The sequence below is a fragment of the Podarcis tiliguerta genome (genome assembly GCF_965153285.1).
Source record: "Podarcis tiliguerta genome assembly, chromosome: 7".
NCBI lineage: Eukaryota > Metazoa > Chordata > Lepidosauria > Squamata > Lacertidae > Podarcis > Podarcis tiliguerta.
In genome coordinates, this window is record NC_139540.1 from 24,379,651 (window position 1) to 24,397,162 (window position 17,512).

Below are 17,512 nucleotides of genomic sequence, written 5' to 3' on the forward strand. Positions count from 1 at the left end.
ACAGCTCTATCATACTGGGGTTTGTAACAAAAAAGGTGCATTTAAGAAGCAGACCTATTGTAATTAAGCAAACAAACGTTTGCGATCAGAAGAAACCTGCCCCAAAGCAAACTTTTCCACACGCGTGATTTGCTCCACAAATGCAACAAAGCTGAAAATTGGGGGTTACAGCCAATGTTAGTCATAGAGTAGACCCATTTAAATTAATGGACATGGATAACTTAAGAGTCTGCTTGGAGAATAACTTAGCATTGGAAATTAAGGGATGTTTCCAACTATCAAAACACCAAGCTTTCAAAAAAACACTTCTTTGAGGAAAAGTGTTTGAAAGATCTGAGAGTCAAGGCCGCCCTATTTAATGTTAATAATTTAATTACCATGCTTCTAATTAAGGGCAAATTAGCATAAAACCACAAATTTTACTAACCAGAACCAGCCAAACAATTTTTTTTAATAAAAAAATTGTATTTACAGTGCTCCTGAAGGTTGGGAGACCCCCTGGGGCAGCAGCCCATGAGGTGAAAGAAAGCATAAGGCTCTCAGAAGCACCAGATTAAGAAGCTTAGAAACACCCCTCACACCTTCCTGAGTTGCCCCATGTCCCATGATGTTCAGAGTAAATCTCTCCCTCACAGCTAAAGCTGAACACAAATCAAATTAAGAACAAAAAGGTAATCGTAATGTTGTACTCATTTCAAAATAATAACCTGGAAGTAACACAGACAGTGACTTCCAATGTTCTGGTAAAAGCAAAACATCATCAAATTAATTTAGATTTTTGTGTAATCTACTGTTAGCTGGATAAATGAATCCATGAGTCTGTATTAGGGATAAGGAACCTGTGGCCCTCTGTCTATTGTAGGACTCCAGCTTCCATCAGACTCAGCCAGCCAAGTCCAACAATATCCGGGTCACAGGTAGTGAGGTGAATCTAAAAAAACAGTCCTACTTTTCTTTCACTTTATGCTTTTATTTAACATTTTGGTCATTACTGGCCATGGTGTGTGGCAAACAGTAAGAGGTGCAGCTAATGGGGAACAGGAAACTTAACTGTGCATGAATAGAGGTACTTTCCTTTCATTCATAGGGCTCTTTGAATGCTGGCTTCTAGCAACAAACACAGTGGATTTAATTACCGTATTGGCCCGAATATAAGCCACACTTTTTTTTTCCAAATTCCGACTCTGAAAAGTTAAAGTGCGGCTTATATTCAGAGCCGAGCGCCAGCACCGGTAGTGCCTGGAGGCAGGCTGCACCTGCAAATAAGTCTTGAATTTCAAAGGTGCGGCTTATAGTCAGGCCAATACGGTACTGTCAGCAATGATAGTGGGTTTTATTTCCTTTATCTTCAGCAAAAACAGCAGCGCTAAGTATGTAAGGCATGCAGAAAGGTCAGCTTATTTAAGGGCCAAATCACATGGCTAAGTGCAAAGCTACAACATTCCTAATCCCCACTCCTAAGGAGTACAGGATCAAAGTTTAGAATGGAGGCTCTTTTCTCAGAGAGGTCTACAGAAAGAAAATTGTTTTAGGAATATGCTCTTGGCAAAAGTCTCATAAGGAAAACAAGCGGGTGAAATGGGAGGCCTTTAAAATACAGTTTTCATCTACTGCATTATAAAAAGAAGTATCAGGAAATGGTTTACTGTTCAGAAGTTTGGCCCTCACACTCCAATTCTGAAATATTAACTATATATTATTAAAAACCATGGGGGAGGTTTACTTGGATTTTATCAATATAGTAAGACAATAGAAGTAAGGTGTATGTTCCATACTTATATGGGTGTCGCTTTGGAGAGTTATTTTGGTTACACGAGTAACAATGCAATCCTACAAATGCTTACTCAGAAGTAACGCCCACTGTGTTCAGTGAGGCTTATTTCCAGGTAAATGTACACAGGATTGCACCATGAGAGGTAAAATCAGAGGCTGCTGGAAATGTGAGTGCAAGGGACCATGAACAATTACAGACTCTCCCCTTGCTTATTAATGGAAATAACATTGTAACACATTCATAATGTCATCATCCACCAACGTTGCCAAGGAAATGGATTTAAAAATAAATCGCAGCACCAATACCAATTTAGGAATCACCCAAGACAGTGAACAGAGAACATGAAAGCAGCCTTGCTGGATGAGACCAAAGGCCCATCTAGTCCAGCATCCTGTTTTCACAGTGGCCAACCAGAGGCCTATGCGATGCAACAGCACTCTCCACACTCATGTTCCCCAGCAAGTGCTATGCAGACACATGCTGCCTCTAATACACTGGGGCTGGATCCAGACACATCAAAGAAGCGTTCCAGTTAAAAGCATTGTAAACTTTGTATGAGGAATCGGGTTGGCAAAAACAGAACTCCACAGCGCCACCTGGTGTCACAGTGTTATAATGCATGTAAAACGCACATGCCAATATAGCTGAGTCCTGGGTCTGTAGCGCCACATTTCCAGGCTACAAAATTAAATCTAACATGAGGTTTTAGATCTGGGATAGCCCTGTATTACAAATTGTCACAATGAAGGAAATACAGTGGTGCCTCGCAAGACGAAAAGAATCCGTTCCGCGAGTCTCTTCGTCTAGCGGTTTTTTCGTCTTGCGAAGCAACCCTATTAGTGGATTAGCGCTATTAGCGGTTTAGCGGCTATTAGCGGCTATTGAAGGCTTAAGGGATTAGCTGCTAAAAGGCTATTAGCAGCTTAGTGCCTTAGAAAAAGGGGGTGGGGAGCGGGGGGAAATCGCAAGAATCGCAAGACATTTTCGTCTTGAGAAGCAAGCCCATAGAGAAATTCGTCCTGCGAAGCGCATTGAAAAATGGAAAACCCTTTCATCTAGCGGGTTTTCCGTCTTGCGAGGCATTCGTCTTGCGGGGCACCACTGTATTTAGCATTTCCAACTTAGGGATTCAGAATTATCAGCATGAATATATTTTAGCAGCCTGCAATGGGACAACCTCCACAATTCACAATCTACCAAACATCACATTTTATTTCAGAGTGTTCATACTGCAGTATCGTTAATATAATGGTTATTTTCTTGTACTTGAGACCTACTTGAAGCTTGCCCAGTGATAGGTCCTCATCTCCAACCAACGACAAACTACCATGCCCAACCAGATGCCACCCCCGTTACACAGCAGGATGTCCAAAATGACTTGATCCCACCAGCATTCAGCAAAATTAGGCAGCAGATGCATGAAGAACAGCTGCAGAATACAGCAGAAAGATTCTGGGTAAGAAATTCATTCAGACAAAGGTATCTCATTAACATAAGAATGTGACTTTTACATAAGTTACAGGTGCTGAAAATACAGGAAATATTTTTCATACGACAGGTGAATTTGACCAAAGTCTATCAACCGACAGTTTCAGGGGGCTCTAGATCAGTTTGCACTTCTTGGTGAGAAAGCATTATTACACTTTCCCTCTGTGTGTTTCCAAAAGCTTACTGAGGAGACATGTATAGGGTTGCACTGTAAAATCAGTGCTGCAAATATTGCCTTTTCACTAGAAGGTTTAATATTACAGGAGACACAAATTATAGGAGGAAGTACTACACTACTGGTTTTAATTTAGGGAACATAACTGAGATAAGCTGCACATACTATATAGTAATACTGGAGTCTATATTCCTCCATTATATCTCCAAGTAATTGAGTAAATAACTTACTTAGATAGGCTGACTTAGACATGAAATAAATCTGATTTGGCGATTCCAGACACTTGTGTGCAAGAGGAAAACTTCACATCTAGCATGTGTGTCAAATTTAAGGAGCAGACAATAAACTTGTGCTATGTTTGCAATGTGGACAAACTGCTAGGAAAGCTTTTGAACAAACTGCTATAAAAAAACTCTTCACTGAGAAGACGCAACCTACCTCGGTTAGCTCCCAGGTGATGCTAATAGTCCAGCACAGCCCATAGCTACGGATTAACAAAGCCTTCATTGCCCAGCCCCAGAAATGTCCAAAAGCAAATATGTCAAAATGGCTGAGGATTCGCTCCCAAGTAATAACATGGCAGTTCACAGCATATTCCTGTTGTTGATTTGGAGAAAGGGGAAGGTAGGTGTGTGTGTGTGAGAGAGAGAGAGAGAGAGAAGCAGAAGTTACAAGTCTATTCTGGAAACATTTTTGGAAAAAATAAAACTGCAGACTACAATATCAGAGAATGTTATTTACTTGTCTTATGGTCCGCTATAGCTTAGCCTTGTATTATCATTAGTTTATATACCATTTAATGACAAAGTAGGTTTCTATGCAGGCTGCAGTATAAAAACAAATTGCACAAGCATTAAAACATAAATATCCATTAATTAAAATACACAACTGAACAAAAGGTAAGTGCATGCTTTTATAATGCTGGATTGTAATAATGGACATGCCGATCCTTCAAGAATGGCTAACAATGTGCACATGTTTACTCAGAATTAATCCCCACTGAGTTCAACTGGACTTACTCCCAGATAAGTCTAAATAGTATTGCAGCCTAATTCTTTTTATTATTCTACTGGTCCTCATCACAGTACATGACTGAATGAAACACAATAAAAAATCTGTTTTCTACATCATTAGGGATAATTACTGCCAGATATGGAATAATCTATGTTTTAACCAAAAAAGGGGGCAAATTCTGCAACCTAAATAAATTATACAAATAAGCATGCATTTACCTGCTCTGCTTTATTCACACAAGCAGCAATACAGAAAATCTATAGATACCCCACTGCTGAAACACTTCCTTTGGTCTGAACAAGTTTTGTTTGCCCTCAGTGACTTGGAGTGATAGTCAACTACATTTTATGCAAAGTAAACCCTCTGAAACTAATGAACATGACTAAATTGGGTCAGAGTAGGACTTCGCTCAATACCACCCATAGTCAAACAGCCAAATCGAACGGACTGCACACTGATGTCACTGTTCTCAGGAAGAAGGGCTGTTTTTCAAACAAAAAACTGCACTCAAGCTGCAGCCAAGAAGGCCGTGAAGAGACTCATAAATGAATATTCACACCACTGCGCAAAAACGTGGCAGGCAGGTTATGCCATTTCTTTGCGATTCTCTCACAATTTGGAAAGCGGGGAGAAATCCTCCTCCCCAAGAGAGATGCATTTTGCAAGGAGAAAGAAATGTCTGTAAGACGCACCCTCTCATCCCTGCTAAAAAGGCCGCAAAACTTTAAACTTCCTGTTAGAGAAGATGCTTCAACCTCCCAACCATATCCAGTATCTTTTAGTGGTGCAGCAATAAAACTGCTAGCCCATTTGCAAAGCTAAGCAGGGTCCAGTATGGTTTCAAACTGGATGGGGGACGTGTTGAAATTCTTGCATTGCAGAGGATTGGGCTAGATGACATTCGGGGTCCCTTCCAACTATGTTACTAGGGTACTATTGCATGATATTTGAACTTTCTTACAAAGAGGATTGGAGAATTCCTATCCCTTTTCAAAGGGATAATGCATGCTATTCTAACACAGCAATATGGTAGCACTATATCCACTCTGGAACGAATATATTTTCTTGCAACACCATCAATACACACCATGATGTCTGCTTCCCTTGTCGCGTATCGGAGATTGGGATCGAGCCAGTACATCACCGATTTCACCTGCTCAAAGTTAAGGAAGAGCAGGAATGCCAGAAACAGAAAATAGAGAACACTCAAACCTGTAGGAAAACCAAAGTCAGATGTCCAAAATGTTTGTTTGAAGAGCAATAGCTAAAATCACACAAACAAACCATGTTATATCAATGCCAATGGAACAATTTAGATCAATAAAATCAAAACAAAAGAATAATAATGAAGTATTCATAATTAAGCAGCTTCCGGAAGATTCTTCTCATTCAAGAGTGGCTGGGGAAGCCCAGCCAGATGGGCGGGGTATGTATGTATGTATAAATAAATAAATAAATAAATATAATTACAATTCCATATCGCTGGAAATCTCCCCCGCCCCCATGAGGTACATGAAATGTTGCATTCACATGTAACAGAAAAAGGAGCGAAACAAATGAGTATTGGACAACCCAGATTCTTCATATAACTTATCCACCATAGTTTATTCACAACCCTCCAGAATGTGGCAGTTCTTGATAAGTTGTTACTTCATTCTAACCCCACCGTCATGGTTAAACAGGTCACACTCAAAGAGGAATTTAAGCATCCCGTGGAAGCCAAGAGGTTTATTAATCCACCAGTCATAAAGCAGATGCAACCTTGAGTAGGTTTTTGAAGGGCATCCAAACTATTCATGTTGGAAATTCAGCTGTAATCATAATAGCTACAGCTGCTCCACATGCCAACAGATTATAGTTGTGCAGGGTGACATTTTTGAGAATACTGCTCAGTGCCTTAGGAGGCCGAGTCCCATTTTCCAAAGCAATTCTGGAACACTTGAGAACTGTCTCCAAATCTTTCCATACATTAAATATTAACATGGTTGTGAAATGTTCATTAAGATGCTGCAAGAAGGGAGACTTGCTGTACCTTCCAACCCCCGCCCCCATTCTTGAGAGCACTAGAAACTGCCATGATGATGATGATGATTTATTTATTATTTATACCCCGCCCATGAGCGGAGAAGTGATTGGGTACCAATGAATATTTGCATTTTGCTCTCCCACCATTGTTCCATTCTCAATTTCCCTTTTCAAAACTCCAGTGTATTTGCATGCAGATAGAATTAAGTCGAAATTGAATTTACATGACCAAGTGTCCTTTGCAATACCAATTAAATTTGCAGTCACAGGAATTATGATCAACATCAGAGGGCTTGATCTTAGTGCCATCTCAGGAGATTTGGTGAGTAAGCACTAGAGATGGGAGCCTTCTTCTGTAGTGATTCTTTGACTCGGGAATGTTTTCCTAATTATTTATTTGTTGAGCTCACTCTCTCACCAGAAACTGAAATCACTTCTGTTGCAACAGGCATTTAATGCATACCACTTAGTTCTACTGCTGCTGGTTTTAATGTGTATCATGTTTTGTTCTTGCTGCTTTTAGGCTTTTTCTTCAGTGTTAAGGACTGGTTAACATTGCAAGCTCTTTTCCTTCCTTTTTCACTGATTCAGTTATATGATTCTATGATTATGCTGTATGTCACCCTGGGTACTTTTAGCAGAATGGCAGGAAAAATACAGTATTATTTTCAGGTAATGAATTGTTATTTTTTGATGCTCTGGAATAGCGTGAAAGCACATCTTTAAAAACAACTTACCAAAAACCATACGCCATATTGCAGGGTGTGGGCGAGTGAAAGGCCCTGCAGAGAAAAAAGTTTTTCAGTAACAGCAAACTGATGGATCACAAAGAATCGCAACAGGTCATCTAAACATAATCTGAAGGAAATGCAACCATGCCAACCAAGATTCAATCCTGAGCAAGCTTTATAACAAATCAAGTTGTCTATTTAAAGCTATTAAAGGAACTACTGAGACTAATATCTGGATAAAGACACAGATCCTCAAGAACTTGTTGTTGGCGACACTGTGGAAATTACCATGGTATCCAAAAAACAAGGCTCTCTATGTTGTGAAAACAGTAATAGAAAAGTAAGCGCCCAACTTCATACCCAAAAGCAGAAGAGGATCTGCAGGAAGATCAGTGCTTGCCAGCAGGAATTCCCAGGTAGTGGGAACATTAGTGCTGGCATATCAGGGAACTGGGATACATTAGCAACTGGGAAAGGCAGAAGTGAATGCACAGGCCTGAAAATTATGAGTTTACAAGTGAAATGTTTGTGAGTGTGATGGTTCTGTCGAGGAGGAAAGGAGATATTGTGAGGACTGTGTGCGTACAAGCACAACCAAATACACACACTGCATGTCTTTGTGTACTCTATGCGCAGAGATGCTTTATATACACCACTACAGAGGCCCTTGTCAAGAAAGCCAGGATTTCCAGAGTTGGGAATGTGGCCAGGGGTTGCCATCCTTTCATTTACTTTCCATGTTCAGATTCTGCGTCCTTCCCATTCAAGTCGCACCCCCAGCTGTGGCCCACATTTACTTTGACCCATGGAATGAAGTACTGAGCTAGCCCCTGCCTGCCTGCATTTTCAGTGGGAGCTCCATTTCTTTGTCCAATGTGAGTGTATCTAAGAAACTGTTTTTACATATACTATGGAGGCTGCTTAAGGAACACTGGGGCATTTAGCTCCATTATTTTAGGATCCAAGCCAATAATTCAATGAAGTTCGCAGAGCAGAACGAAAGATTCTGGTCTTCCTGGTGCAGGGAGCTGCTGGGGGAGGGGAGAATTGCCCCAAACTGGGCAGACCTGTGCATAGTCTGGATAATTCGGACCTCTCTCAGCAGACCCTGTCCCTCATCCCTCATTGTTCAAGGAGAAAGGGGGACAGGAAACTTTCCTTCTGTGAACTTCCTTGAGTTAACTTATCTTGGGATCCAAAGCAATTATTTCCAACATCTTGAAACTTGTGGTTAAGGACTTAATTGGAATATAACCAGGAATTCATCCCATAGGGAAAGCAACCAAAAGCTATGGGTTACTCAATAAGGAGTCCCCCATCTACAACTTCTTGCTCAAAGCTTGTCCAAGGAGAACCCCTTTTTGTATCTCCAGATGTTTAACAAGCCTTGGAACTAGTTCTCCTTTTGCAACCATACTCATCAGTATGGAGCACTGCCACCTTTTTGGGGTTTGCTGCCCATGACAGCCATTTTGTGCTGGCACCCATGACACTTGTAACAAGGCTGGAGTACCTGTGCCTCCTTTTTTACCAAAAAATCCCCACTGCTCGGAACACATCTAAGCGCAACAACTTTAATCAACCTATCAAATTTTAGGGACTTATGGAAACCAGACAACCAACTAAGATCACTGGAATCTGCTAAGAAATGGAGAGAAGGAACAAGCATGTGTGTAGCAGAAGATTGTGATAAAGACAGTTCAAAGCAGGTTACTAATCTAGGATCCCCATGAAAGCCTGGAGGCCCAATCACAGAATATATGTACTATTTTAAAGCTGCAAACCTAAACACAATTACTTAGGAGTTAAGTCCCTGTTAACACAATGAGACTTATTTATGAGTAAATATGCTTGGGATTGTGCTGTAAAACTAACAATACTTTAGTCCTGAGCCCTCAAATTTTATCTCTGCCGTTTCTGAGATTTACTTTCAAGTCACTTTGTAAAAAGCTAGTTTTCCTATTCTGCGGTTTGTTCCAAATAGGGTACAGGAGCTTGAATGAAAATAGTGTGAATTCATGTAGCAAAGGAACTAGGTGACTGGCAAAACTGGAGGAAGGGCACGCCAGGCAGGCCACTTAAAACTTCCAGCAAGCCAGTCATTAGATACCACAAAGGATATCAAGTGCCATGCACACAGGTTGAATTCGGGTGGAAAATCGTTCCTCTCGGCTACACCACTGAAATCAATACCTTTTAGAGACGCTACTGAGATCAAATACAAATCCAGATTATATGGCTCAAAGCAGCTTAACGTGAGGTGTCCGAAGGCACACATCTGCTCAACTTTGCAGTCTTTGCATTAGAGTTATTTATGTCTGCATTTATCAGGTGCCTGGCTTTGTAACTTATAGCTCAGTGCCCTCTGTGTAAAAATGTAGCCCAGTGCAATCCCAATTATTCCTAGAGGGTATCAGACATCGTTTGATAAATCAGCAGTTCAGATGATGGAGTGGATGCTTCTCTGAAACCCCCCAGCAACAGCGCCACACTGGGAAGGTATTCTGGCTGCTGCTAAATGCTTCTCTTGTAACCTGGTTACCAAGGCAGTACTGACAATCAGGGCAAGGGAACTGGGCCAGTCTCAGAGGAGCGGGAACAAGTCCTCTTAGCAGCAGCTCCATCTCCCTGTGCAAGCATTCCCTGATATTCTGCCTCTTGCCAAAAATGCCCAGGACTGAATTCAGCTATAGCTTCGGTCAGAGAGCGCAATCAACTTTACTCACACCAAACAGTTACTATACACAGTTGCTTTTACTGGAAGAAAGCCAGTCACCATCTGCTGCAGATAATGACCACGGCTACTATCTATTCCCATACCAGACACAATGAGATCACTCTAATGTTTCCAGTAAGAGAGGCAGGCGCAAGGTATTGAAAAACTGAATACTGGGTTTCAGTTAAGCAAGATTTATGGGATGTCACTTCCCTTTCCTCTCTCAGAAGTTTACCTAGGTACAAACCACCCTCTTTTAATCGAGTGTTGATAAACAGGGATAACAGTTGCAGTATGGACCTTCTGATGTGAACCCAGGTCTCAAATTTAAAAATACAATGCTTGTGGGATGAACTGCATAGCAGGTTAGCCTAGTCCAGAGGTGGCTGACCTCTATTTGGCCCAAAGGTCACAATTACACTTGGAGAACCTTCTGGGGCTGCATACCAGACACAGAGGTGGCCAAAAGGGGGTGCGCCCAACCCCACACTTTTGCACAGGTATTCTCTGCCCCAGCTCAGCTAATCCAGGTTATCATTCCCTCTCTGCTCTCTGAACGATTGATCCAACAACCAGGGAGGGGTGTTTTACAACCCCATTCCCCATTAGGGTCCTTTGTTGGGAAGAGAGGTGTAAACCTCTCTGCCCACCCCAGTGCTGTATCTACTTTATTATTCCCCTCCCTTTTTTGTTTCTGCCACTAAAATAAGTGGCATCTTGAGGGATACATTTACATGGGGGCAAGGGCTGATCAATCACTGTCCAGTAGAAAAAGGAAACTGATAAGAATATCTCAGGCTGCAGTCCTCATGGAATATAGTGGGATTCACTTCGGAGTAAGCATGCATTGAAAAATCAAGCTGTTAGTGTCTCAAGGCTAATAGGAAGCTGCCTTGAGCCTCTTCAGTTTCAACTCAGAAGTTGCCACAGCTCAACAGTAGTGTACATGCTTTGCATATAAAATGGTACTGTACCAGTTTTAATCCTGGCATTTCCAGCTAAAGTGCCAATAGGTGCAGAAAGGAACTCTGTTGGAAATCTTGGGAGAAATGCTGCTATTAATTTAGATGGACCATTGACCTGATTCAACATAAGGAGTTACCCCCACATTATACAAGAAAATGAAACAACACAATTGTTTTGCTCTGATTCTAAACATATTTATTTTGAGCCGGGCATATGGATTTGCAAGGAGGCTCATATCCAGGTAGGCATGTGTGCAATCACACATTTTATTTGCATTTAACCACTCCATATCAGAGCACCTCCTCAATTACCATGCAATTATGTGAAGCTTTTCCCCCTCTTTCTTTTTAAAATTCATTTTCTTTGCTGAAGAGGTCAAAGAAAGGGCTCACATTGTTTCACACGACTAATCATAAGAACAAAAGATTTAGAAATTTTAAACTCATTTTCTATAGCTGGAAAAAAGCTGCTTCAATTTTAAAATGCCCTAATTGCAAATCTTTTTAAGATAGCAGTAAAAATGCATGTTATTTCTGTTAAATATTGTTCCAAACTGGCTTTTGCTGGGAAGTAGGGGGAAAGTTGTCAATCACCTTCCCCACCCAGAAAGCTGTTTCCTACCACCTCTCCTTCAGGAAAGCAGCACCCACAGCACAGGAAGGGAGAAAGCAAGAACATCCCTTTTTGGGAAGGGTTTCAAGAGGCACTTGCATATTTATAAAATAAAGCATAAAAACATAACTAAAACACATCAACAAAAGACAACAAAAAAGGCTCCATCTCAGCTTTCCCTAAACTGGGGTGGCCCAAATGGGACTCCATCAGCCACAGCCAGTAAATAAATTAGGGCAGTTACCGTGCAAACCATACTGTAGAATTGGAAGAGACCACAAGGGTCATCTAGTCCAACCCTTCCTGCACTGCAGGAATCTTTTGCCCAATGTGGGGTTCGAACCCACAACCCTGAAATTATGAGGCTCATGCTATATAGCAGGCACCGGGTTGGGAAAGGCTCTTCTATGGGAGAGCTCCCTTTTTTACCCTGAAACTGCATATGCTGTGTCCATCAAGAGAACTCTAGCATGCAAGACTTTATTTATTTACTAACTGCAATTACACGGTTGCCCAACAACGTATGTTCTACTAGTATCTCACGGAAATTAGACTCATCTTTCATTCCTTTTTAAGAGTATACTCTGGAGTATATGTTACTGCCTTGTTTTGCAGCTTGGCACCGCACAAGATGCTCTTCCAGGGACCATCCCTTATCGAGGTGAAAGTCTAAGAGAGACTGCGACCATTCTCAGAGAAAACAATAGACTATTAAACCAGAGTACCCATAAAACAGTTTGCTCCAAAAGTCCCCAAGCACCTTTGTGTTTACCTTGCTCTCCTATCTGCAAAAGGAGTTGTAGAAAAAAACCGGCACAGAAATACTTGTGGAGCTACTTACCATTCGGAAAGGCTAAAACACTGATGATTAGAAAGAAGAAGATCACACAAAGGATGCCTTTCCAAATATTGTCTTCCGGGGTTGAATCATCCCTAAAAAGAAAAAGTTGGTAATTAAAACAACAACATAGGAGATTCAGGCTGCAATTCTATGCACATTTATCTGCAAGTAAATTCCACTGAACATAGAAGGCTTGATTTAATCTTTGTATGCTACTTTCCCAACAACTAAATTGAGCTCAAAGTAAAAAGGTAAAGGTACCCCTGCCCGTACGGGCCAGTCGTGCCCCACTCTAGGGTTGCGCGCTCATCTTGCTCAAGAGGCCGGGAGCCAGCGCTGTCTGGAGACACTTCTGGGTCACATGGCCAGCGTGACTAAGCAGCATCTTGCGAGCCAGCGCCACACACGGAAACACCATTTACCTTCCCGCTATAAAGTGGTACCTATTTATCTACTTGCACTTAGGGGTGCTTTCGAATTGCTAGGTGGGCAGGAGCTGGGACTGAACGACGGGAGCTCACCCCGCCGCGGGGATTCGAACCGCCGACCTTAGGATCAGCAAGTCCTAGGCACTGAGGTTTTACTCACAGCGCCACCCGCTCAAAGTAGTTCACAGCAATAAAGCATAAAATACAAACATTTTCTAATAGAGTAAGCCCGCAACTTCTGCACATTTAACTTGTGCTTATTCAGCTTTATGAGCTTGGGGTGGGGGGGGGGGAATCTTACAAAATTAAAGAGGGTGGGCGTCTAGGGAAAAGACTTGGCTATCCCACCCGCCATTGTACACAATGCATTTTGACCATATACCATTTTGGCTCTAGGTGCAGTTCCTCACCCCCACATATGTTGCAGGTTTAAGGTGTGGGGGCACTGTTTCACAGCTATTCCTTTCTTACCTGAAGGATCAGTTCCCAAGAGTAGCATAGGAGAAATGCCCTTTAGCACCCTTGCATTTGTATTATGGGGTTCCTTTGGGGCCTATTCTGTCCCCAATGCTATTTAACAGCTATATGAAGCTGCTGGGAGCATTGGGAGATTTAGATCAAAGTGTCACCAGTAAACTGATAACACATTTCTCCATTTCTCTGTAACATCTGAATCAGGACTGCCTGGGAAGCCTTTGGATCAGTGTCTGGGTACACAGGAGGGCTGGATGAGGACCAGCAAACTGAATTTAAACCTTGGCGAGACAGAGGCCCTGTTGGAAAGAGGTTCCAATGTCTAGCAGAAGGGTTAGTTACCTGTTCTGGACAGGGTTGCACTTCCTTTGAAAGAACAGATACACAGCCTGGGGGTGCTCCCAGACACGTCTTTGTCTAGGCTAAGCCTGCTTTTCACCAGCTTTGGTTGATAAGACAGCTATGGCTATTCCTGGACTAAAACAGTTTGGACACTGCGGTCTTGGCACTGGTAACCTCAAGACAGGATTATGGGACTGCAGTGCACTCTATTTGGCGCCTGTCTTGGGCTGAACCCACATTGACACTGTGTAAAACCTCTGCTGAGGGAGCTGCGCTAGCTGCTAATATGCAACTAGGTTCAATTCAAGGTTTTGCTTTTAGCATTTAAAGTCCTAAACAGCTTGGGACCAGGTTACCTAAGGGACCGCCTCGCCCCAGGAGTATTCCTGCCTGGTCACTGTGTTCCTCATACAGGGCACTTCTGAGACTTAAGACATGCCAGAGGTGCACTCAGTTTGTACTAGAAACTGGGCTCTTAGTATCACAGCTCCAGCCCTCGGGAGTCAATTACCAGCTGAAATTAGACCCAAGTGTCATAATGTTCAGGTGCCTACCAAAAGTTATTTCAGATAAGAAGGCTTTCCCTGGGGTATGACCCAGTCATTTGTGAAATATTAATAGTACATCTGTAGAAATAGCTTTATTGGTTTTTTAGATTTTTTTGTGTGTATCATTTTCATCTTGTTGCACTATACTTCAATGTTTGTAGGCTATGGGGCAGTTCATAAATTTGTAAAATAAACAACCCCCATAATGTTTTTTTGCATCATATGTGCCAAGAAGACTGTCTACCACTGAGTTAGGCAAGGGCAATCCAGCACTTGAATTTACATTCTTCCCTAGCTCTTCTCTATAGAAAAGTATTGTGGCTCCAAGCAACCCCAGCTTTGCATTAAATCAGTATACAAGATATAAAATTTCTTTTTATAAATAACAAAAATGGGGACTATCTTTATGAGCTCTCACACACTTATTCAGAAAGAACTGCGCTCCAAATGCCATCTTCTATGACAGTGAATTCCAGTGCTTTCTATTTAAATAAAAATAAAAAACTTTTCTCATCTGTGTTTCACACCTTGAAAGAAGGAAAAATAGAAGACAACTGCTTTCAACCTGTAGATTTAATCTATTTCGATTTTTTTTCCTTCTGTCGTTATATTTTCCCCACTAGGTTTGGCTTTGCTTTATAGTTGTTCTATGATTTTGCAAAGCTGTGATAAAGGAAGAATATAGAGGGTTTCAAAGAAAGCAAAACTATTACTGTTATTAACATTAGCACTTATTTTCACCATGAAAATTCTCACAGAAATGAAGGCCAAATGCTTTTAATAGTAACCAAGGGATACAGGTTCTCAGCTACATTAAGAGATAGAACAATGACACATATTTAAGCTCTTTGAAGCAACGTGCATAAGACAGAGGCAAGATTTTAAAGTATTTTTTTAAAAAAGAGGTCATGACTATGGCAGCATTCTTCTTAAGAACACTTCTCTGAATTTCTGCTAACACACTCACTCTGTGATGTCCTTGTTTAGCACCCAATGTAAGTAATCTGAGGCGGAAAAGGTGATACAGGGCCAAACTAGCATTGCACGCAGGTTAATTTCCCTAATGCTTTGTTTTAAAAGAAAGCAGCCTCAGGACACTCTAACCGGGAAGCAAGAAAGCCAACAGCTAGAGATGATGGGTGTAGCAGTTCAGCGGCATATGCTCTGGGGCCACAGAAGTAGAGGAGACAGTGAAACAGGAACTTCAGGCTTACCAAAAAACCTGGATATGAGGCGATTTAGGAGGATGAGGAAACGCATGGAGGAACCCAGTTCAAACTGTTTCAATGCCAAATCATCAGCTTAGATTGTCATCTTGATCTACAGTAAAACAACTCTCCCCTGCTCCCCTTCCATAACTGATGATGAATCAAAACAGAGCATAATCTTGATATGTGGTCATACCATCACATCAAGACAGGTGTGGCTGGAGGGGTAGTCTTGTGCTATTACAATGCATAATGTAAATTAGCTTGAAATATCAGCCTAGGCACTCTCAGCCTCCAAAATTAGAGACAAATTAGATGTCAAAATTACCATGCATCTGGTAAGTTAGCAATTTGTCGTCATCGTCTCTGCTCCATATTTGCTTTATGAGGCAAACACAGGAGGGGAAACACCTTTGCTTCCTAGCTCTGCCTTTGGCTAATACCTTTGTGCTTCTGGTTGTTCCTTAATCGTGCAACCTCTCTGCCAGGGATTCTGTGGTGCATGGCACAGGCTTGGAACAATAAACATCAGGGCTGGGAAATGGTTGGAACAATAAACATCAGGCAAACTTGTTGCAATGGAGCAGAACTGGCCTCTGTAGCGCCAAAGCACATGACCAGAACTAGTGGGTGGAAATTGGAGAGAAACAAGATTTTGACAAAATGTCAAAAAACACCCTCACAGTACAAGCAGTTCAACAGCAGAACAGACTTGCTCAAGAGGTAATGGGCCCTGCTTCACAGAAGGTGTTTAAACAGATGCTGGACAGCTGCCCATCTGGGAAGGGAAGATAATGAATCCAGCATTAAGCAGAGGGCTGGACTACATGGCATCCATGGTCCTTTGCAAATCTAAATCTAAGCTTCTAGGGATGGCCGACTGGCAGATCTGGGCACAATTTTAAAGAAGTGTCCTACAGGGCATTACCAATGGTCCACCCAGTCCAGCACTTTAGCCAGATGCTTCTAGGCATAGGTAGGAAACTCAGGCTTCTTGTGCCACCAGATCCCTGCCCAACTTAATCAAAGTATAGCAAAATATTTTCCCAGTTTCATTCATACAGAAAAGAAAAACAGACCAAAATTGGCCACCCCTATTATTAACACTAACAAGTAGTGACAATGAAGCCGTGACAGTCTCTCTGAAGGACATAGGAACCGTATATCTGAACATCAGCAATAAAGTAAAATCCAAGAAATCAAAACACACATTATCACCCGAAAGGTGAAAATCCACTAAGAGAGGATGGTCTGGAAAGTTCATTTGCATAAAAGTATATCACTAGAATTGCCTTCAACAACATTCTGAAGAAGGTTTGATTTTTTTTTCCCCAGAGAAAAGCAACAGGCATTTAAAGAAATTTCAGAAGGGAAAGGGCAGCAAGGGAGAGGAAGGAATAAGCAAATAAATGAGGTAGTTATGTGAGGGAAGAAACCTGAACCCTTACATCTCCAGCTTGATCACTGAGATCATCTGCAGGAGCATCACTGGTCCCCCAAGTTGGCAAGATTCATCTGACAGCAACAAAAACCAAGCCGGCTAATTCCTGTGGAATCCTCTGCCAATAGAGCTTCAGCAGGTGCCTTCTCTTTTAACCTTTAAATGCCTGCTGAGAAGTTTTCTATGTCAGCAAGCTTATGCAGGCAATTAAGAAAATATATATTCCTGTAATAGTAAATAGACGGTCTCCAAATTTAAATTTTGGCGTGGTTTTATTGCGTAAAGATACTGTTGTAAACACTTTGCTATTTTTTTTGATATAGCATTATATAAATAGTTTTTATAATTAAATAAATGCAGCTGGTCCCAGCCGGGCCAGTGAAGAGGGGCTCACAGTATCATCTCTTTATATGATACAGCCACATTAAAAAGTTGTGGAGTTGACTGAGACACTCTAGAGTTGTATATACACCATACATTACACATTGTTTTCTTCTCAAGAATCCTGGGAACTCTAGTTCATTCCTCAAATTCCCATGACCCTACAGTCCCCAGGATTTGGAGGGGCCGGATAATGTGCTTTAAATGTGTGTTTACAACCCAGGACTAGAGGAGCCAATTAGCTGCTGGTCTTACCCAGACTCATGGAAAGAGTCTCTGTATATCACCTGTACCTATAATGTACCCTGATGATGTACTCAATTTCTTAAGATTATGCTTAATTGAAAC

General features: G+C 41.6%; 1 protein-coding gene and 1 long non-coding RNA gene across 2 annotated transcripts in view; one reads left to right on the plus strand and one right to left on the minus strand.

The window, feature by feature from the left end:
• The window catches only part of PTDSS1 (phosphatidylserine synthase 1), a 38,189-nt gene that overhangs the window by 17,970 nt on the left and 2,707 nt on the right, over positions 1-17,512 (minus strand). The window contains exons 2-6 of the mRNA XM_083451137.1: positions 12,343-12,434; positions 7,214-7,258; positions 5,539-5,663; positions 3,876-4,034; positions 3,052-3,203 (exon numbers count right to left, since the gene is read on the minus strand). Coding sequence (XP_083307263.1) covers positions 3,052-3,203; positions 3,876-4,034; positions 5,539-5,663; positions 7,214-7,258; positions 12,343-12,434 — 573 coding nt within the window. The remainder of the gene's footprint in view (positions 1-3,051; positions 3,204-3,875; positions 4,035-5,538; positions 5,664-7,213; positions 7,259-12,342; positions 12,435-17,512) is intronic.
• On the plus strand, positions 310-5,664 carry LOC310682566. Its single transcript, XR_014514002.1, has 2 exons — positions 310-2,533; positions 2,886-5,664. It is a non-coding gene; the product is annotated as an uncharacterized lncRNA (long non-coding RNA).